This window comes from Gobio gobio (assembly GCF_949357685.1).
Source record: "Gobio gobio genome assembly, chromosome: 17".
In the NCBI taxonomy this organism is placed as follows: domain Eukaryota; kingdom Metazoa; phylum Chordata; class Actinopteri; order Cypriniformes; family Gobionidae; genus Gobio; species Gobio gobio.
Window position 1 is genome coordinate 35,114,335 of NC_137110.1, and position 22,822 is coordinate 35,137,156.

At 36.9% G+C, this 22,822-nt stretch overlaps 2 protein-coding genes across 2 annotated transcripts in view; both read left to right on the forward strand.

Annotated features, from left to right (window-relative positions):
- The window catches only part of nomo (nodal modulator), a 32,732-nt gene extending 26,489 nt beyond the window's left edge, over window positions 1-6,243 (forward strand). Inside the window, exons 27-31 of the mRNA XM_079841013.1 lie at window positions 2,005-2,115; window positions 2,207-2,308; window positions 2,475-2,594; window positions 4,869-4,961; window positions 5,069-6,243. Coding sequence (XP_079697139.1) covers window positions 2,005-2,115; window positions 2,207-2,308; window positions 2,475-2,594; window positions 4,869-4,961; window positions 5,069-5,200 — 558 coding nt within the window. The 3' untranslated portion in view covers window positions 5,201-6,243. The remainder of the gene's footprint in view (window positions 1-2,004; window positions 2,116-2,206; window positions 2,309-2,474; window positions 2,595-4,868; window positions 4,962-5,068) is intronic.
- Window positions 6,244-6,952: 709 nt separating this feature from the next.
- unc80 (unc-80 homolog (C. elegans)) overlaps window positions 6,953-22,822 on the forward strand; it is a gene marked incomplete at its 3' end in the record, with an annotated part of 67,354 nt that continues 51,484 nt past the window's right edge. Inside the window, exons 1-15 of the mRNA XM_079841011.1 lie at window positions 6,953-7,219; window positions 7,628-7,676; window positions 8,395-8,551; window positions 8,671-8,966; window positions 9,923-10,046; window positions 10,208-10,272; window positions 10,415-10,548; window positions 11,260-11,527; window positions 13,881-14,015; window positions 14,488-14,704; window positions 14,889-15,020; window positions 16,457-16,725; window positions 17,630-17,950; window positions 18,036-18,167; window positions 18,433-18,580. Coding sequence (XP_079697137.1) covers window positions 7,128-7,219; window positions 7,628-7,676; window positions 8,395-8,551; window positions 8,671-8,966; window positions 9,923-10,046; window positions 10,208-10,272; window positions 10,415-10,548; window positions 11,260-11,527; window positions 13,881-14,015; window positions 14,488-14,704; window positions 14,889-15,020; window positions 16,457-16,725; window positions 17,630-17,950; window positions 18,036-18,167; window positions 18,433-18,580 — 2,539 coding nt within the window. The 5' untranslated portion in view covers window positions 6,953-7,127. The remainder of the gene's footprint in view (window positions 7,220-7,627; window positions 7,677-8,394; window positions 8,552-8,670; window positions 8,967-9,922; window positions 10,047-10,207; window positions 10,273-10,414; window positions 10,549-11,259; window positions 11,528-13,880; window positions 14,016-14,487; window positions 14,705-14,888; window positions 15,021-16,456; window positions 16,726-17,629; window positions 17,951-18,035; window positions 18,168-18,432; window positions 18,581-22,822) is intronic.

The following is a 22,822-nucleotide window of genomic DNA, read 5'->3' on the forward strand; positions in this document are numbered from 1 at the left end:
CCGAAGAGACAGAGACTGATTCTTTCCGGAAAACAGCCGAACTCGTGGAGGCATGCAATGGGTGGATCTAAAGAGTCACAAGCACACACACACAATACATCGCGGCATTATCCCTGGATAACTTTCGATTCACTATTATGTTCATGTTGTTAAGGTTTATATGTGCTTACGCACTGATTGCCAACAAAACAGACATTTGATGCAGTTTCACTCGCCACCTGCGTTTTCGACTCATGACCGGAAACAAACAAACACTTGCAGAACTTGCGTTGCTACTTTATAAAAACAAACTTCATCCACTGTTTCCGTAACGATGGGTTATTTGGGAAGCTGAACAAGGCTTCCTAAATAAATCTTTCCCTCACAACCGAAAACAAACTTCTTTAGTGACATTGTTAATTTTGTGGTCTAAAAACAATATGACAGCACAGCCGTCAGCTTCTGTAACCCGAACAAAGCTTGTTGCTCTCGCACTAGTTGATGTGCGCACACGCTCATCCGGGAGAAGTGCCCATACAAGGAATTTTACTTGTATTCTTACTCCTGAAGGAGTGTATTTGGCACAAAAATAATCCGTCATACGTCCAACAAATTTTTTTTTCTTTTCATGTTTACCATGAAAATCCAACTCTTTAACAGTGTAAATAAGTCAGAATGCATGGAAATTAGGGATGTGACGGTGAGGAAATTTTCCCACCGGTTAATTGATGTGTGACAACACCGGTAATACCGGTATCACCGGCGGAGGCTTTTAAATCACTAATTCTATCTAACCGAAAGTAACATGCACACGACCGCTCTGAACTGAAAACGCGCCAGTGTTGCGTATTCACCCACGTGAATGACAGCTCGTCTGTAAATGCGCGCTCAGTGAAGCCATGGGTGCGTCTCAATCAGTTCCCTAGTTCAGTAGTCAGGGCACTGATCAAGCATTGATCAGTCTATGATTGAGATGCACGCCATGAATGAATAACAGTTCGTCCGTAAAGCCTCGTTTATACTCGACGCGCCCGCACGAGCGCGAGGGTGCGCGCGGCAAAAAGAAATGCGCGCAGTCAGCGTAGCGGAGGCTCGCACTGCGAAGCCAGGCAAAAGTAAACAATGCGCGCTCTGTGCGGCCGTGCACATTTAACTTTCGGTTTTGAATTAGCGCCAATTCGGCTGCGGGTTGCTTGAATTGTGGGTTCATTAGTCTATTATTTTTAATGAAAAACACAACAACAAAACAAATGACAAACTCCCTTAAATAGGCGCTTTTACGTTTCGCTTTGAAACCAAATCTTCCGCGATCATCTCCGTCAGCTCCTCACTCTTAAATCTGATGAATGACTCCTGCCGCTGCCAGGACTCACGGTCGGATCCTGCTTTATTAAGCAGATACGTTCAGTTTTTATTTGTATTGTCTGTTCTCTAACTGAACTAAATTATTTTATTACTATAAAAAAAATCAAAAAGACGGTGGGCGGTGCCACGGTGGGCAAGTGATGTAACCGGTGTTGAGTCTGGACACCGGTAACACCGGCAACACCGACTATCGTAGCAAGCCTAATGGAAATAAGAAATTACTACGACAGACCATGAATAATCCCAAAAGATTGATGACTGAGGATTTGGGGAGAAAAACAAGATATTCTTAGTGCATCCACAAATGCGCAGTATATGTTGTCTTTTTTCATACTTTTACAGCGGATTACAAAAAAAAATTAGGAAAAGAATTCAGTGACTGAAAAGATCTATTGTCATAGATATTCTTGTTATACCATGTCACATTAAAATACAAAAAGTTACGTTATTCTCTTGACGTCTGCAGGAAATTTTACAGCTCATTCAGTAAAACCGACAGAAAAGGATTATTTGTAGTGCAACGTTGGGATTTTAAAATGATTTGTGAGTGGAAGTTCTCCAAACCCGAAGTGCCTCCCATAATCTAAAACGCGGTAGACTTTTTAGGAAAAAGGTGGATATGAAGTTTCCATTCATGTATTTATTTTTTGACTGTTTTAGGTGGGCAACACTGATATTGAAGGAATAAACATAATCGCCTTTAGACAGATCAATCAGTTTGATCTGAGTGGCAATGTCATCACTTCCCCTGATCATCTTCTCACTCTCTGGGTAGGTGCAGTAACTTAAATTCTCATAATTTTTCTCATATTTTTCTCATATTTGGTGAAATCTTGAAGTCATTTTTCCTCCCTCTCTAAAGGTGAAGCTCTACAAGAGTGACAATCTTGACAATCCCTTCCAGACTGTGTCTCTTGGCCAGTCCCTGTTTTTCCACTTTGCCTCCCTGCCACGTGATGGAGAGGTAGATCATTACTTATTACTACCCCCATTCCATTTACAATTTCTTCTAAACGACTCCAATTTTTTAGAATCTTTCACAATATTAATATTATTCTGCCAGTACTTTCCACCAGCTTAAACTGGTGGTCATGTTCATTTATTCATTTCCTTTTATTGTCCTCTTGCAGAGCTATGTGTTGATGCTGGAAACATCACTTTCTCGCACCCAGTATGACATCAAACTCCCACAGGTCTCTTTCACGTCCTCTGGTTACCACAAACACGTAACACTAACCTTTAACCCTAAGGTAAGAACCTTTTTATGTAAAACAAATATAATGATATTGTGTGTGGTGATGAAAAAATGCTGAATAATTAGTTTTGTGTGAATAGATTGTTAATCTACGATTAGTTAATTTGCCATTTGGTGGAGCTGTATGATTAATTGTTAAAGAATCTCTATTTAAACCCCCACGTGACCTCATTCATAAATGACAAAGATTCGCCTGTCTATTAAACCTTTTTAAAAAATCACACCGGAACATTCAAATGTGTGTTGGCACTGCCACTTAGCCAGAGAGAGCAGTTGTCATGTATAATATAGGTATGAAACTGCTTCATAGTCTTTTCAACCACACAGTTTCATTACTTCTTGTGTTTATAAATATTCTTATCACAGAAGTAATGGGATAAAAGTTTATAGTTAGGATATAATCACTGATGTCTACGGTAGCAATCATAGAGCAAACAAATCACCTTTTGAAAGTAACTTGCCGCTTCAAATAACAACTGTATCGATGACGATTACATCATTGCACCACCAGGTGGCGACAAGTGAATGTTAAAAAAAATTATTTGTCATTGAATCATCCATTCAAGCGATTCGTTCAAAGACGTTGATTCATCCAGTATTGAAACAATTGAAGTATTTATGAGTGAGTCATTGAATCGTTCATTCAAACCATTTTTGTTTTGAAGGTTGACATTTATTATTAAATTAGGTTAAGATCTTAAATTGAATTTCTATTTGTGCGGGGGTAATATTTCTAAAAAAATTATACCTCCAATATTTTTCCAAATATCTTTGCATTTGTAAAAGTTTATTTTAATGACACCCTCCATCCCCCCATAAAAAGCCATGCTCTGGATAGAACAGCTATTATTACAAAGGGCATACAAATTGTTTTCTGCAAAATGAACACCAATTTTAAAAAAAAAACATAATCTAGACATAATGATCACGTACTTATTCTTACTAAATTAACAAAAGCGGAACATTTAAAATCATATTTACTTAAAGGTACCAATATAAAATTAGGAAAATTATTTAAAAAAAATTGCAATCCTTTTACAAAAAATTGTGATTGTTGCAAAAACAAAAGAAACAGGAAGAGAACATGTGAAGATTACATTTACATTGTAATTACATTACATAGAACTAACTTAAAGGGATAGTTCACCCAAAAATAATTTACTCACCCTCAAGTCCTCCTAGGTGTATATGACATTCTTCTTTCAGACGAATAAAATCGGCGTTCTATTACAAAAGTCCAGGCTAATCCAAGCATTAGAATTGGATTAATAGTTGCTCTGTTTTTGAAGTCCATAAAAAGTGCATCTGCCCATCAAATAACATGCTCCACGTGGCTCTGGGGTGTTAATAAAGGCCTTCTGAAGCGAATTGATGCGTTTTTGTAAGAAAAATATCCATATTTATAAAGTAAAATTTCGCTGACCACCTTTCCTGTTCAATTTATGGAAAAATTGTTGAAAGTTCCCCTGCCGATCGAAAGACTAATGCGACCAGGTAGGCTCGTCATGACGTCACGTACGCATCTTGAGTTTCACTTTCAACATTCAACACTTTTCCACGGAAGACGGTCGGCCGAAAGTTTACTTGATAAAGTTTTAAATATGGATAACTTCGATGCAATATAACTTATAACCTAGGATGACTTGAGGGTGAGTAAATTATGAGCTAATTTTCATTTTTGGGTGAACTCTCCCTTTAAACACCTCGGATTGACCATTGCATTTACGCGCTCATTAGACATGTCTGTGATTGGCTACAGTGCTGCAAAAACAAACCTTTGACACTGTTCACAAAGCGCTCTCACACACAAATGAGAGCGTTTAAAAGCAGTAGCCTATCAGCTGTCAAATTCTTTTTGACTATTCAAGTCTGAATATATAGTTATGACTCGAAATATAATATAAATATTAATCTGAATATATAGATACTGTATGTCTGAATATATGAATGTAAATCTGAATATATATAAATATATATGTTATAACTCTGTACTCAGATTTATGAGTTATAACCATACATTCAGAATTTATAAATATATTGTAACTTGTAATTATATATTCATATTTACATTTATATATTTAAAGTTATAACTATATATATTCAGACTTATAACTTTATTCAGAATATATATATACATATATATACATACTTTCTTTACCATTATTGTGAGATATAATAATCAGCTAAGGTATCAAGATAATATTTCTATGTATCACTCAGCCATAACTTCTGTCATTTTTTTTTTTTTTTTTTTTTTTCCGGATTTCAGAGGAAAATACCAGATCAAGATGTTTCCCAAGGATCTTTCATCGCCCTTCCTCTGACATTACTGCTGTTGCTTGCTGTGTATAATCATGAGCGGGTACCTGTTGCTTTTTCTTTGAGGATAGCTAAAAGCTACTTTTTGTCATTTACAATTGCTGCAGCTCTTAGGACATTATGTAAATAACAATATTATGTCTTTCCAAGGTGATCCCACTTCTTCTGCAGCTGGTTAATCAGATCCAGGGTGTTCGAGGACTCTCTCAGACAAGCGGGGATGGAATCCCTGTGGATGAAGCCAAGCGCCAGTCAAAGAGGCCAAAGACAAGACGTACATGAGACTCCAGTATGAGCTAATTTGAAGGCCAAGCCAATCGCTGCACTCAGATCTCACAGGCAGACAACACATGAGACCATGTTGGTCTGATCATAAAATCCTTTCATAAAAAACTCCCTTTTTTGGACATTTTTTATTTTGTTTTGCTAAATCTCAGATGACTTAAGGTTCTTTGCATGTGGTGTCCTGGTCACACAGATCCCTATAATTTACAGTCCCTAGCATGTGAATGTGGCTCAGAGATTTTTTATTTATGTTTGTGAGATTGCTCAGGGAGAACGGCTGATTTAAGAGACTACAAATGTGTGTTTTTTTTTTTTTTTTTTCACTAGTATACAGAGTAATAACCCAAGGAATTGATTGTTTGATGATTCCAGTAGTGCCCTGAATGATTAGATTTTATTAATTCCACACTCCAATAAAAAAGTTTTGGTTTTTTTATAACTTTACTAGAATTTGGAGAATGTTGTAATTTGCAAACTTAAAGACCCCTACATTTTAAAATAGAGATTTGTTTAATAAAATTTGATATTGTTTTCACTAATTCGTTTTATATGATTTTTGTTTCCTTCATTTGTTTAAATGCAACAAGACATATCCAAAAGTACAAAAAGGACATTTTTCAATTCCTTAAATGTAATTGACTTGCTGCTATACCATTTGATGGATTTAGTACATATTCATTCCACTTTATTAAAAGGTAAATAATGTGATGTGTCTGGTTATAGAGAGAACAAAAATAATAAAGTGTTTTGGAATCTACTAATCTATATATTGTGCTTATTACATATGATAACATTTTTATTTGGGTTTTTTTTTTTTTTTTGGAAGATGGCATTAATATAAAATACTTGATCAAATGTTATATGTAAATATGCATTTTGTCAATGTTGTTGATCAATGCACTTAAACTACAATTACACTATATAGCCTTATATGAATTATATATAGGCTTGTGTGTCTATTTGAAGGTTTTGTTATTGCACTTAGACTTAAAATTTCGATAGAGTTACTAAATTGCAACAATGAAGTTTTGATGGAAATCAAAATGAATGAGACCATTTTTTTTATAAATGTTTTAAGAGAAGATGTAGTGACGTGGTGTGTATTTGGTAAAACACATATTTTTGGTAAAATCACACAAGGATATAATTAATACCCCATTGTATATGTTTTAGAAAGCAGATTGGTGAACGTGACTATATCACATATTGATGCTCTTCAGAGTCTTGTTTTCGTTACTGAGAAATTGAGGTGACATTGGTTAACTCTTATAAACCGTTATTTATGAACTTTTAGGCTGTACTTAGAGAGAGTTTAAATAATTTTTTTTGTTACATGAAGGTGATGAAAATCACATTTTACCTTAATTTTTGAAGTAAAATTAATAGTAATTGTGCTCTTACACTTTTGTGGTATTCTGTTAATTGAGTGTATGGTAGCCTACAATAGTTTGTTGGCCAAAATAATTTATTACAGTTACTGTTACTACACTGGTAATTTGGTGACCCACCAAAGAAAGAAACGGTAAAATCTTTTATATCAAAGATATTTATTTAATTGTTACCATACTTCTAGTAACAATTGTATTTTGGCGGAATTGCCAGTTAGGGGATGTAGCTTAACATGTAGTATTAATTGTTATTACCCTGAATTGAATTGTTCGCGAATCTCGAGCTTTTAAGACCCAGAGGGGGTCCATCGCTCCATCTTATTGATTACGTATTTCAAGCCGTATCTTCAAACCGGTGGTCAGAGTCCCTAATTGACAAGTGGATTCGGTCTTTCAGCGCTGCTCCGCGGGGTGGTGTCGACACAAGTCAACACCTGCAGCCATTTTACGATCCGATGTGAAATATCCCTGTGATGCCGTGAATCAAATCCATCTCTGAGCAGAACGTCTGCACCCTTGAATCCAGCAGGTCAAAAATGGTGAAAAGAAAGAGCTTGGATGACAGTGACCAGGAAAACTGCCGGGGGATCCCGTTTCCGATCCAAACCTTCCTATGGAGACAGACCAGGTCAGTGATTTAGTCGTGGCATAACAGGTGTTTTTTTCCTGCGAGTGATTAGTCTGTTTCTCTTATATATGGATCCCGCAGAGCCGTTCTCATTCGTATGCATCTCTCATACCGGTCTCTGAATGGATTTCTGTTGCGCTGGTGTCTCGTGCGTCATCTTTTCATACACCGCCGCACCTTTGTGTCTTATAATGAACCCCTGGACAAAATTAGCAGAATATTCAATCGAATATTTAACCTTCACAGAGCAATGCTGCTGTCAGTGCCTTACCCAGAGTTCGTCATGATTCAATTTCAGTTAAAATCATGTTAGTGGACTGACTGTCCTTGCCGGCTCGATTATGACTGTTATTTTATTCAGTTTTATTACAGACATATGTAACTAAATGAAAGCTGTATCTGTTTCAGCGCGTTTTTGCGGCCGAAGTTAGGGAAGCAGTATGAAGCCTCCTGTGTGGTGAGTGTAATAATCATAAGTGAACACTGTCACCTGTGAATAAGCTCTCCTCTTATCACGGAAAACAAAACTATAGCCTATAGTTCATGTACACACGTAAGTTAAGTTTAATTTTAAATATGATACACACATAATTTACTTGGAATATTTGATAACACTTTATTTTGCAGTGTCCTTACATGTTACATGTACTAACCACAGTAATAACAGTGCACATAATTACACTAACCCTCAACCAAACCCTAATCCTACCCTAACCTTAGTAAGTACATGTAGTTGATCAATATTACTCAGTACTTAGGCTATAATTACACTGTAACAATGACACCTTCAGATAAAGTGTAACCAAACATTTGTATGTACTCAAAGATGTGGTAGGTTATGAATAATAATAATAATAATAATAATAATTTTAAAAAAGGTCTGTGCTTCCTAAAGACCAATGCGAGACTGGAAAACATTTAATTAATTAATATTAGTGAATATTTTGTTTTATTGACAGAAACAGAGTTTTACCTGTAAGAAATATAGCACATCTACATATAGTTGTGTAATAAATAAATAATAATTATTATTATTTTTATTATGCTAGATGACTGACAGCCAGGCTGGTTTATTCTGTTCTCTTCCTTGTACAAAAATAATACTGTAACAAGAATAAGTAATCATTTAATAAGTGTTCTTGGGGATTATGTCTCACGCTTTTAATCCTGGCTAGTCATTTGAGCGGGTGCTGGTGGAGAACAAACTCCATGGGCTTTCTCCAGCCCTCACTGAAGCCATTCAGAGCATCTCTCGCTGGGAGCTGGTTCAAGCTGCTCTACCTCATGTTCTTCACTGCACTTCCATCCTTCTTTCGAACCGCAACAAGCTGGGTAGGAACACTTATTAAACTGCAGTTGCTAGATTATGTCCTCTATGCACTGTGTGTTTGGGTGAATTCATTTTGTGGTTCTTTTTAATGCTTAGAATGTCCACAATCTCTTTTCACCAGGACACCAGGATAAACTCGGGGTAGCTGAAACCAAACTCCTTCACACTCTACATTGGATGCTTCTGGAAGCGGCGCAGGAGTGTCACCAGGAGCCTGGCCTGGGACACGGCTGGTCTGGGGGCAGCAGTGGTGGCAGTAGTGCCTACCTTCAGCCCGTGGGAAACCAGGGTCTCACAGACCGCAATGGCAGCACCACTGAAGAGAATGAGTATGCCCGTGCCAAACTCTACCACAAAAACATGGCCACTGTGGAGCTCTTTGTGTTTCTCTTTGCTCCCCTCATTAACCGGATCAAGGTTGGAACCTTAACTGTTTATATTGTTTATGTTTTTCGACAGGGCTCAACAAAAAGGATGGCCTGCTGACTCACTTGCCATTTTGGGAAAGTGCTGTGTTGCCACTGTACATTTTGGATTCATTGATCTTGTGCATTAATTATAGTGTCTTGGTTTTCTATGACTGTGGTTTTCAAACTGCGGTCCGGGGACCCCCAGGGGTCCTCCAGAAGGTTCTAAGGGGTCCCCAGAAGATTTCAGAAAGTAAAAAGACAAAGCAAAAATGTTTAAAGTCTACCGAACATTCTAAGCGTTTCATTTCTAAATGTTTCTCTCCTTTCTTGCTGTATACATACTAATCGTATATGTTTGTTTTATATCTTTCTAGTGAGTTTTTCTCACTATAGTCCCCTTTATCTTGCTCACCCTTTTAAGTTTAGAAACAATATGTTGTATTTATAATGTCACACTTACTATTTATCTAACAGTTTAAAATATAGATGGGTTTTAGGAAGGGGGTCCCTCATAAAAGGTTCATCATATTTGGGGGTCCTTGGCATCAGAAAGTTTGAAAACCCCTGTTCTATGATATATTCTACATTGTTATACATTCTTCTGATTTGTCATTAGATAATGTTATCTAGCTGGCTTACATTACAGCTGTATAATCTTATTATACATTTAAATAATAATAATCTAAATGTTTTAGTGAGTGAAAAAGAAAACTTAACATTTACTGGAAAATATTAATATTTCTACCAAAAACAAAAATGGATAATTCTTTTGTGGTGGGGCCGATGAAAATTTGCTGGACAAAGCAAGTAAAATCTTAAAATCCTCATTGTTGAGCTCTACTTTATCAGTTCAAAATCCATCATAATTTTTTGGCTGTGCGTATTCCTTTTTAATGTTTGATTTTTTTTTATTAATTAATTTGTTTGAACTGCTAACATTGTTGATAATTTTTCATTTGGCAGGAGTCAGACCTCACCTTTCGACTGGCTGGTGGGCTTGTTATTTGGCAGCCAATGTGGGAGCACCGTCAACCTGATGTTCCTGCTTTTTCTGCCCTTGTCAAACCCATGCGTAACATTGTTACAGGTCAGATTTCTATGAATTCACCTATTTTTTTTACGATTCTTCTTTCAAGCTCTGTCCTCAACATCGATGTCATTTTTTATCCATTTTACCAGTTGTTCATGTGTGCAAATCATTCGTGCTTAAAACATCTGCTTTATATCTCTCTGTTATATTCTCCACAGCAAAGAGGAATTCTCCAGTGAATAACCAGTGTAGTCCTCATGATACCAGTAACCCATGCCCTGCAGTGAGTATTCAGACTTTGATTTGCAGCCGCACAGCCCCTTGTGGCTCATTCAGTCCCTTCGTAAATTAATTTCCCCTCGTAGTGCATTAACATCATTGTTCTGCTGGGGTCATGTGATTTCCTCTTCTGTCTCGGCTTTCAGGTGGTATGTGAATCAGCCCTGCCTGACTGCTCCTCCCCCTCAGTGACAGGACAGAGCTGTCGTCGTGGCAACTCTGTGGAGAAGGGAGGGTCTTCACAGCAGGCCTTTGAGAGAGGATTTTCCCAACAGAAGAAGTGAGTGTTTGTACATACAGGTGGTACATATATGTAGCAGGACTATATCATTCTATGTTGAAATATAAGGGAAAAACCTCAGTAGCTATTTATAGAAAACAATCCAATCAAAAATCTAATTTCTGAGTGGTTTTCCTCTACACTGACAACATTTTAGATTAATCTCTGTTAATCAATTAACTAATGCACTAGCTATCATGAAATAATAATGAAAAATACTTTTACAGCTATTATTATTCTTAGTTAATGTTACTTTCTACATATATGAATACATTTTTGACATATCTAATTCTTTAAATTAACATAATTAGCTTTAGTACGAACGAACATGAATTACCAATGAAAAATAATACATTTATAAATTAAGATTAACCTGGATTAATAAATTATGTAAAAATTGTTGTTCATTGTTAGTTCATGATAACATGTTAACAAATTGAACGTTATTATAAAATGTTGGCAAAAAAGTCAAACAAATCCATAATAATCTTTTAAAACTAGAACGATCTTAAAGCATTTTCTTTAAACTTATCCTATGTTGGCTAGATAAACTGTCCAGTTCCAGTCAGACTCCCATCTGTCACAGCGTTAGTCTGTGCATGTGATCGCAGTGCAGTTGCCAAGCAACGGTTCTCAGCAACCTCAGTCTGAACTTCCGTTCTTTGACCATCATTTTCTGTAACAATCTCTCTGTCTTTCTTTCACCGAAAGTTTCTCAGTCCCAGGTGGCATCTCAGTATCGCAGCGAGCAAGGTATGCCACCTATTTTGACGTTGCAGTGCTGCGTTGCTTGATGCAGCCTCACTGGACAGAAGAAGGTGTGCACTGGGCCCTCATATTCTACTTGCAGCGGCTGCGTCAGATACTGCAGGAGAAGCCTGAACGCCCCCCTGAGCCCCTGATACCCCCCTTACCACGACCCCGCAGTAGCTCCATGGTGGCTGCTACCCCATCTTTGGTCAATACTCACAAAACACAGGTAATCATTAACATGTTTGTTAACTGACTGTGAGACAGTTTCAGGTAGTAATGGGCAGTGGTGCAATTGTATTAGGTTCTGACGGGGCCAGAGTATGAAATACATTGAATGATCATCAATTCACTTGAAATTATAATACAAAACATAAAAGGAATAAAATACAATCCATAGGCATGACAACAGGTGCAGTTGTGAAATTCTATACAATGTTAGTTTAGTTTAGAGATGCACAGATATTAAAATTCTGGTTGATATTGATTTGAATAAGCAGATTATTAGTTTTATGCTATGGCCGATAATCAATAAATGGGTGATATTAAAATTCCAAATAAAATTAAATTTTTTTTAAAAAAACTAGTGAATTTTAGGCAGCACAGCAATTGAAATATACACTTTAAAATCCTTTTGAGACCTCCATAACAATTACTTTTAACTGTGTTATTACATTATCAGTGTAAGTAAAGATTAAGTTTAAGTGAGTGTTAAAGGATGGCAAAGGTTATCTAAATGTAAAAATATAATGCACAATTAAATATCTAACAACAGATGATATTATATCGAATATCGACCCATACTAATTAAAAAAAAGGTTTTATGTATGGTACTGATAATATTCAGTTATTCATTTACAATATTTTGTTGATGAATTGTCTTTTGCTAGCTCATGTGAGTTATGTGAGATAATACGGCCAGTCCAAGTGGACTGTTTAAACGCATTTTTGCTTGATTCAAAATTACTAGAAATGTTTATATGTGCCCTCATATTGCTTGACAACTGACTGATTGTGCCCCTCCAGAAATAAATATTCAAAGAAGCCACTAGTAATGGGTTATGGGAAAAACTGTGTTTTTGCAGCAAGTTTCTGTCTTTATGAATGAGTTATTGAATTATTAATTCAATTGCAAAAATGCTGATTCATTCAGGAATTAATTAAATGCGTGCTTCTCATCAGTATTCCATTTACATAGCCCGAGCAGCGTCACTGCTTGTACTAATGTGACCTTTTTGAATAAGAGGGCTTGAACATTTCTGTTAAAAGCAGCAATGGGACATCCGGAATCCTTTTAGATTGTTTAGGTTTAGATTAGATGACAATCCTGTTTTATGGCCATACAATCATCTAATCTAAACCTAAGTATTCAGGATGTGCCGTTGCTTTTGGTTGCACTTTCGATTTCGATAGTCCACTTTAGACATTAGTAACTTTGCAACTACATGTCAGTTAACTCTTATTAGAGATTTAGTAGACTTAGGTTAGAGTTAGTAGAATAAGTTGACGAACTTCAGTCAGTAGAATGTGAGCTCAAATTGCGAACCTGCGGTGGATCATGGAGAAGACTCACAAATACCAAAAGGACGAGTATATGTGCTTCACCGATTACAGTAAAGTATTCAACTGTGTGGATCATGACAAGCTGTGGAATTGCCTGAAGCAAATGGGCCTCCCAGAGCATCTGGAAGGATTGATACGATCACTCTATGAGAATCAGGAAGCTACAGTCTGGACAGCATTTGGCAGTAAAGGTTTAAGGTCGAAAAATGGCGAACAAGACGATCCTAGAGTGAGTCAAAACAAAGATATCACTGAGGGAAAAATCACCAAGTAGCAGCTCTCATACTTTGGTCATATCATGCAAGCTAATTCCTTGGAAACAGCATTCATACTGGGCATAGTTAGTTTGATGAGAAGAAGACATCAAATAACAAGCTGGCTGGACATACTCAAGGCAGACATGAACATGTCCATGAAAGAATTGAAAGAAGCGGTCAAAAATCATTTGACATGGAGAGTTATGATCCATAAATTGACAGAAAGTCGATCACAACTGAATGGTTAAATCATCAAGCAGACAGTATATTAATATTCTAGTGAATGGTAGTTGACATGTAACAGCCAAGTTACCTGTTGTTAGTAGAATGTCTAAAGTGACCTATCGAAAAATAAAGTTTTACCCAACATTTTAGCCATTTACCCTATTTTTTCCTTCGGTAACACTTTATTTTGAAAGTCCACTTTAGACATTCTACTAACTATAAGTAACTTTGCAACTACATGTCAACTAACTGTCATTAGAGTATTTGTAGACTGTCTGATTAATATTTACTAAAACTTTATTTTGTTGGTCCCCCAACAGACATTCTACTGACTATAAGTAACTTGGCAACTACAATTCAACTTATTTTACTAACCTGAACCCTAACACCTAACCATAACCTACCAGTCTACTGAAAGTCAACTAATACTCTATTGACAGTTAGTTGACATGTAGTTGCAAAGTTACTGATAGTTAGTAGAATGTTTAAAGTGGACTATCGAAATAAAGTGTAACCTTTCCTTCCTATTTTTCTAAGGATATGACTCTGAAATGTAATGAGGAGAGCAGGTCCTTGAGCTCTGAGACCTTCTCCAAGGTGTCCGTTACTAACCTCAGGAGACAAGCAGTCCCTGACCTTTCAGCTGAGATGGGCATGAACATATTTAAAAAGGTTTGCATATTATTTTATTTATGCATAGTTCATGTATATATCTTAGATTTAACAAAAACCCATTTAAAATGTTAATATAACATCCTAATTTTCTGGGCGGGATATCTTTGCTTAAAAACTGACCATTTTTCTAGCCACTTGTTAATGTAACATGTATAGTCCGTTTTGGTTTTGTGCTTCTTGTGTTCAGTTCCTTTTTCCCTGTGTTTCCTGGTTTGTCTCCATGGTCATTGATTAAGTTATGCAGGTGTTTCTTGTTACATTAACGATCTCTGTGTGTGTATATGAGCCCTCAGTTCTCATTCTGTACTTTGTGCTGTCGTCAATGTTTGTGCTAAGTGGTTGTTACGTAAATTCTCCTGTGTGTTCTCTGATTATTAAAAGACTGTTTCATTTTGACTACTCCTTCGTCATGTGCTTTCTTGATACAGCCACACGTGTTAAAAGTTTTATCTTGTCAATGCTTTTACAGTTTAAGAACCGTAGAGAGGATCGGGAGAGAAAGGGCTCTATCCCATTCCACCATACTGGGAAAAAACGGCAGAGGCGGATGGGTGTACCTTTCCTGATGCATGAGGATCACCTGGACGTCTCACCCACACGCAGCACCTTCTCATTCGGAAGCTTCTCTGGACTGGGAGATGACCGTCGCACACTGGACCGTGGGGGTTGGCCTTCCACCATCATGGGTATGTAGGGCCATAAGAAATCTGTTTTATTTTTTCCCAATTCTTTTTCAAAGCATGTCTAATAAATTGAATTCATAAAACTTTTACATTTTATAATTGTATTGACTAAAATAATAAAATATTGTCATGTAATTAAAAGTAATATTGTATTGTCATATAGTGGCTGTATTTTGTTTTGTTGCAGGGAAGTTAACACGTCGTGGAAGCTCAGATACTACCGGTGAAGTTGACAGTCTTGGAGCAAAACATTTTCACTCCCACCACAACCTGCCTGAACACTCTAACAGTCACAGTGACAATACTATCAAAGAGGGTGGTAAGCAAATAAGCATTATTACACTATTAGTACAACAGAATATTTTTTTTAATACAAGGTGGCTCTAGGGCAGGGGTGGGCAATTCCAGTCCTCGAGGGCCACTGTCCTGGAGAGTTTAGCTCCAACCCTGATAAAACTCACCTGCCTGTAGCCTTCTAGTAATCCTGAAGACATTGATTAGCTGGTTCAGGTGTGTTTGATTAGGGTTGGAGCTAAATTCAGCAGGACATTGGCCCTCGAGGACTGGAATTGCCCACCCCTGCTCTAGGGGATCCATAGAACATTTCAGAGAAGTTTTTTTGTTTTGTGAAAAGGCATATAAATAAATAATTATTTGGAATTAAAAAATAATATTATACAGATGATATATTACTCATTGCTTTTAGCTAGGGGGGGCAATATGACCAAAATCTTATATCACGATATTAGTAATTGTATGTCACGATAACAATATATATATATATATATATAGTAGGGCTGTCAAAATTAACGTGTTAACGCAAATTCAGTTTAACAGCACTCCTTTTATTAACGCAGAGCAGCCATAAGGCCTGTACACACCGGGACGAATATCGCGCGTGCTTATCACCAGCATTTTTCGTGACGTTTTTCGGCTCGTCTTGAGTGTTCACACCCAAGCGATTTTCACTGGCGATGCGCCGAGTGAACGTGCAAATTCAGTAGATAGTGCTCCCGGTACACAAGGTGGTGCTGCGGCACTTTACGCTTCTGACACTCGCTTGTCACACAGAAGAAGAAGAGAGAACCAACATTTGCAACCTCGTGAAACAAATGAGATATGACTTAACCTCTTAACCGGATTGAGGGCGCATTCGTCCTTAAGCTTTATTTGTGTATATTAGCTCAAATGACTGTCAGATGTAAGTAATTACCTTGACAAACTATACATCATTTAAAAGATCTAAGACTCAAGCTTCCATTTTTTACCTCTGTTTTATTCTCAAAGTCTTATAGTGACAGTAATTTGTTAATATGTGTCAGGAGTTATGAATATGAAAACCGCGTGCTCTGTGGTGCTTTTTTAACCTACCCCTAACCCTGAACCTACCCCTAAACCTAACCTTAACCCATGTAGTTACCTTATTAACCAGTACTTTCTTAGGTAAGTACACATAAGTGCACATACTGTAAAATTAAGTGCAACCAAAATTTGCAACCTCCTGAAAAAAATTTGTTATTACTTGACAACTATGCTCTTGCTCTGTGGTAAAAAAAAAAAAAATTCAAAAATTGCAAAAAAAACATGATATGAATTCACAGGTTCACCACACTTGGAACGCTGCGAGATGCAAAACTTTGTTTTCAGTCTCTTGCATTTGCATGCGCAAAAATTGAAGTCAGTGGAAGAAAATTGTAGTGTGACTGCCTCTTTAATCAGTAATGTGGACTGATAGTCTTCTTTTTTTTCTTTTAGTTCGTTCTCAGATCTCCACCATCACGATGGCCACATTTAACACGACAGTGGCTTCCTTTAATGTAGGCTACACAGATTTCTTCACAGAGCACATAAAGAAACTGTGTAACCCCATTCCCATCCCTGAGATGCCATGTGAGCCGTTGGCCTGCTCCAACCTTCCCCGAAGTCTGACAGACTCCTGCATCAACTACACATCCCTGGAGGACCGAGACACCATTGAGGGCACTAACAACTTCATTCTGAAGAATGGCATGCTGGACCTTGTGGTAAGGGGTGGAGCCTTGAGCAGAGGGGCATGAGTTTACTGTCATAGAGTGGCAGATTTGCGTATACATCACTGGTGAAATGTTTGGAATAATTAAGGTTTTGTAATGTTCTTAAAGAAAGTATCTTATGCTCACCAAGGCTGCGTTTATTTGACCAAACATACAGTAAAACAGTAATATTGTGACATTTTATTACAATTTAATATAACCATTTTCTGTATTTTAAAATGTAATACATTTTTCACTCCAGTCTTCAGTGTCACATAATCCTTCAGAAATAATTCTAATATGTTTATTTGTTGCTAAATTATTAATAATTGTTCTTATTATTATCAGTTTTGAAAATATTTATTTTCAGGATTCTTTAATAAATAGATAGTTCAATAAACTGCATTTATTTTAAACATAATTTTTTTTGTAATATTATAAAATATCTTTACTGTCACATTTGATCAATTTATTCCATCTTTACTAAATAAAAGCATTCATTCTTACTTACCCCACCCAAATCTTTAAAACCATTTACCAGAATATCACTTAGCATATTAGAATTATTTCTGAAGGACCATGTGACACTGAAGACTGGAGTAATGATGCTGAAAATTTAGATTTGCCATCATTGGTATTTCATGCATTTGAAAATATATTGAAATAGAAAATGGTTATTTAAAATTGTAATAATATTTCACAATATATCTGATTTCACTGTATTTAAGTAAATGTAGAGACTACTCTCAAAAAAAATAATAATTGAATATTCCAAACTTTTGACTGGTAATCATATGATTGGCCATCAACTTCTGAGAAAAATCAATTATTTTAAATTTAATTGAAAAGATCTGTCCATATGGTTCAAATTATTAGTAGTGTTCCCTTTCTTTTTACCACTGTGGTGTTTTTCAAGGCTGTTCTACGGGCCCTATATTCCGTACTCACCCATGACATCAGCTCTCGGATTTGCGACGTGGCGCTCAACATTATCGACTGCCTTCTGCAGCTGGGCGTGGTTCCCAGCATGAATAAGAAATCCTCCAAACCTGAGGACAAAGAGGCGGAGTGTCCAAAGGAGGGAGCCAGTCAGAGTGCAGGTGGAGCTCAGGGAGAGGCAGCTGGAGGCACGGGAGCAGCACCTAATGGAGGTGGTGGAGGTGATGGAGGAGGAGGAGGGGGTGGAGAGAGTCGTGGAGGAAGCAGAGATGATATAAAGAACAACAAGGACAACAAGGTAAGCCAGTTTATATATCTGGTGTAAAGGAATATCTGAGAGTAATTGTCACTTGGAAGATTTGCATTTCTTAAATCATCAACAGGATGAAGACACTTCCCTCAGCACTCACAGGTTGGCTCTCACCATGCTTATTAAGATCGTAAAATCGCTCGGCTGCGCGTACGGCTGTGGTGAAGGCCATCGCGGGCTCTCTGGAGACCGCCTTCGAATGCAGGTCAATATATCTGTACAATTAAAATAGCATTTTACAGTGACTATTAACCTTTATTTTTCAAGAGGTTTAAGCACTGACCTATGTCACACAGCAATATGTTGATATACTGTTGTTACTAAGTCATATAGTCAGATGATATAGATTTCATAATATATTTAGTATCCAATATATTACATTAGTTCAAAGCAATTATTAGACATGATTAAATAACTGTAGCTCTATCTACAACAAAGGTTAATGACTAGATGTTCTGTCCTTTTTTTAGGCTCAGAACTGTTTGACTTCTCTGTACAAGCTGGATAAAGTGCAGTTCCGGCAGACTATGAAAGAATACGTTAACAAGGATTCGCTCAACAACATTGTGGATTTCCTGCACGCGCTACTTGGCTTCTGCATGGAGCCAATCACTGACAGTAAGAGGGCAGAGCTGCACTTATTAACATGCCCAGGCTTATGTTTTATCCCTTTTCTGAAATCTCCAGATATACAGCATGGGCCCCATTTTCATACATCAGACACAGAGATGTATTTGTCTTTTCTTAAAAAAAGAGCTAAACTTGATTATTTGCAATTTGATTATTAAACGGTGTATTGAACTTTTATTTAAAACTATAAATGCAGTAAAATTCTTAATTTTACATTGAAATACATACACTACCCACCAAAAGTTTGGAATAATTACAATTTGTTGATGTTCTTAAAAAAAAAAGTCTCTGATGCTCACCGAAGCTCTTTTTTGTTATTTTTTATTAATTTATTTTGCTGTAAAAACTAATATTTTGAAATGTTATTACAATTAGTAAAAAAAAAAAAAAACTATTTTAATACCATTTCAAATGTATTTTATTCCTGTGATGACACTGCCGTCTTCAATTTCACATGATCCTTAAGAAATCCTTCTAATATACTGATTTGGTGCTCTCGAAAATGTCTTATTATTATCAATGTTTTAAAAAAGTGGCAGTAAATATTTTTCTAATAAATATTGTTCATTGAACTTTCTATTCATCAATATAAAGCAGCAAAAACTGTTTTCAACACTGATAGTAATAAGCAACTTTTTTGTCAAATATGTTTATTTGGAAAACAACATTTTAAAGAAAGGTTTGTAATCTTACCGACTCCATTTCGTTTGTGTATACAAATACAAAGAAAAACACATTATTGTTAAAAAAATCACAAGCCAGGCCTGTTAACATTGAATAACATTACATTGCCAAAATGATGTTAGTCAAAAGGGTTTCCATCAAGGTCAGGGTGCCAGATCTTATCAAAAGAATTAAAATGACCTTTCAGATGATAATTTGTTCCAAGTGTAAAGTAGAAATCAACTTTCAAAGCCATAACTGTATGGTTTGGCTGCAGTAATACGCACAACTCAGGAGATTCAGAGAAACAAACAGTATTTAATATTAAATCCAAGAGAAAATAAACTCCTAGAATGCAACCAAGGGCTTAAATAAACCGAAATACGCAATATGTGACTCAGGGAACAAACTGGCAAACAGAGCTCAGTCTAATAGAGCACAATGGAGACTAAACCAAAACACAACTCAACACTTAAACATGACCCATAACAATAACTTGACCTTAGGTGCCTGTTTTTCTTCCAGAACAGCAGTATTAGCTTTTTGGCAGTAATTAAACTGTACACAAGAAATGTATGTTGCACCCTAGATAGTGAAGATCAGAAAGTTCCAGAAAGATGAGTGCTTGCATACTGAGTGTTTCTGAAAGCGCATCAAAACATTTTATACTAATAACTCTGTACCTTGGGACAGAAAATAAAACTATGTGACAAACCAGCATCAACTGAGTTGCATTTAAACCGAAATACGTAATATGTGACTAAGGGAACAAACTGGCAAACAGAGCTCAGTCTAATAGGGACAGGACAGAGAACACAATGGAGACTAAATCAAAACACAACTGTAACGTGGATCCACTGGAGGCAAGTTGAAGGACCCAAGTGCAGTTTATTTACAATTAAACATAAAACAAAGACTTGACTAGATCCAAACATAAAACAAAGACTTGCAATAACTAAACTCACCGACAGCGGGTTACAACATACAATACTTGACAAAGACACATGGCAAACATGAGGGCTTAAATACACACACAGACTAATGACAAGACAAGTGACACCTGTGAACAGTGATTAAACAATGAACCAATGACAGGACAAGACACAAGATCACATGAGGGCATGGGAGTCACATGACAAGACCAGGAAGTGCATGACAAGACTGTGAACATTGCTGCGTCTCAATTCGCCTACGTATACTACGTCCTAAAAGTATGTACTCTTTTTGTGAAGAAAAAGTACATACTTTTGAGTGTGTAGCAGAAGAGTATGCAAGCTTTGGGACATACTACTTCGTCATCTTTAACGGACTCTGTTGCTTAGTTACGTGCAGCCCGTCACCGTTTAAACTGCCCTGTCAATCATCGTCACAGTTAAAATCCTCCACATTCAATTTAATTTCCTACCGTATCGGAGAGAATCCTCCCGTATCGCACGTTGATCTGACATTCGTGGGTCTTTAATGCAGAGACTCCTCTCATGTGTTTGCCAAGTTAATGGCCAAACATATTCTTACAAAAGTTCACAATGCTGCTGCAGGTGAAATATAATGTGGCTAACATTGAAGAAATATCTTTTCGTCAGGTTAAATACTGATAATTGCTCACTCAAACCCCTTTATCTAATCCTCTCTATTTAACCGCCAGACTCGCGTAACCGTCATGTTTGTAGTTTTTTAACACTTTTTATCCGCGTTTGTAGTTTTAATCGAATCCTCGTCCATCTCGCAATGGGTTGTGGGGAATATCAGCCGTTAGAGTGCGCATCGATCTGCACTTCGAATTATGACCAGAAATAGTAAACCATCCGGGAATATTTGGAATACTCTTTTCAACATACTACGATTTGGGACATACTAATTCTTTTTCGAATACTATTTAGTACGGATAGTATGCGAATTGGGACGCAGCGCATGACACTAAAACAAAGCAAGAACATGATAAACTAAAACATGAACAAGGAACAATGAACATGAACCAACACCAAAACACCATGTGACAACAACTCAACAGACCTAAACATAACCCATAACAATAACTTGACCTTAGGAGTCTGCTTTTTTCTTTCAGAACAGCCTTATTAGCTTTTTGGCAATAATTAAACTGTAAGCAAGAAATGTACGTTGCGCCCTAGATTGTGAAGATCAGAACGTTCCAGAATGATGAGTGCTTGCATACGTTTCTGAAAGTGCATCCCATTTTTTTATACTAATAACTCTGTACCTTGGGGAAGAAAATAAAACTGTGACAAATCAGCATCAACTGAGTTGCATTTATCACAGAGAGGTGAGATACTCTGAAAAATGTATTGCAGCTTATTTTTAGAATAGTGTAGTCTGTGAATAACCTTAAAGTGAACGAGGCAGTGTCTAGAATTGATGGAGTGTTCATTAATATCATTTAAACTATTCTGCCATGTTTCCTCAGGAATTTCCACTCCTAGCTCTTTCTCCCATTCCTCTTTAACTAATTCTGTAGAGGGAGAGTTAATGGATTGCAACAGGTCATAAATTAATGATAACCCATTTTTACTTCCTTTACACTGATCAAAATACTTGTCAAAACTTGTCAGGGTGATGTATTATCCAAGGAAGGTGTATGAGCAAGTATATAATTCCTAATCAATAAGAACCATTATTAATAATTAATCAGCGTTTTGGAATGATTTCTGAAGGATCGTGTGACACTGAAGACTGCTGAAAGTAATGCCTGCTGAAAATTCAGCTTTGCATCACAGGAATAAATTACATTTTTAAATAATATTAAAATAGAAAACAGCTTTTTAAGATTGTAATAATGGATCACAATATTACTGTTGCTGCACAAATGCAAAAACAAATGCAGCCTTGGTGAGCACAAGAGATGTCTTTTTCAAAGGCACACACAACAAACAAACAAAAAAAATAAATTAAACGTTTGACTGTTAATGTATTACAAATACATTTTTATTGTAGGTTTTGGAATCTTGTCAAATTCATTCATTGCATACACTATATTGCCAAAAGTATTGGGACACCCCTCCAAATCTTTGAATTCAGGTGTTCCAATCACTTCCATGGCCATGTGTATAAAATCAAACCCCTAGGCATGCAGACGCTTCTACAAACATTTGTGAAAGAATGGGTCGCTATCAGCAGCTCAGTGAATTCAAGCATGGTATCGTGAGAGGTTGCCACCTGTGCAATAAGTCCATTCGTGACATTTCCTCACTACTAAATATCCCACGGTCAACTATTGATGGTATTAAAACAAAGTGGAAGCAATTGGGAACAACAGCAACTCAGTCACGAAGTGGTAGGCCACGTAAAATCACAGAACGGGGTCAGCACATGCTAAGGCACACAATGTGCAGAAACTTTCTGCAGAGTCAATAGCTACAGACCTCCAAACTTTGTGTGGCCTTCAGATTAGCTCAAGGACAGTGCATAGAGAACTTCATGGAATGGGTTTCCATGGCTAAGCAGCTGCATCCAAGCCTTACATTACCAAGCGCAATGCAAAGCGTCAGATGCAGTGGTGTAAAGCACGCCGCCACTGGACTCTTGAGCAGTGGAGACTTGTTCTCTGGA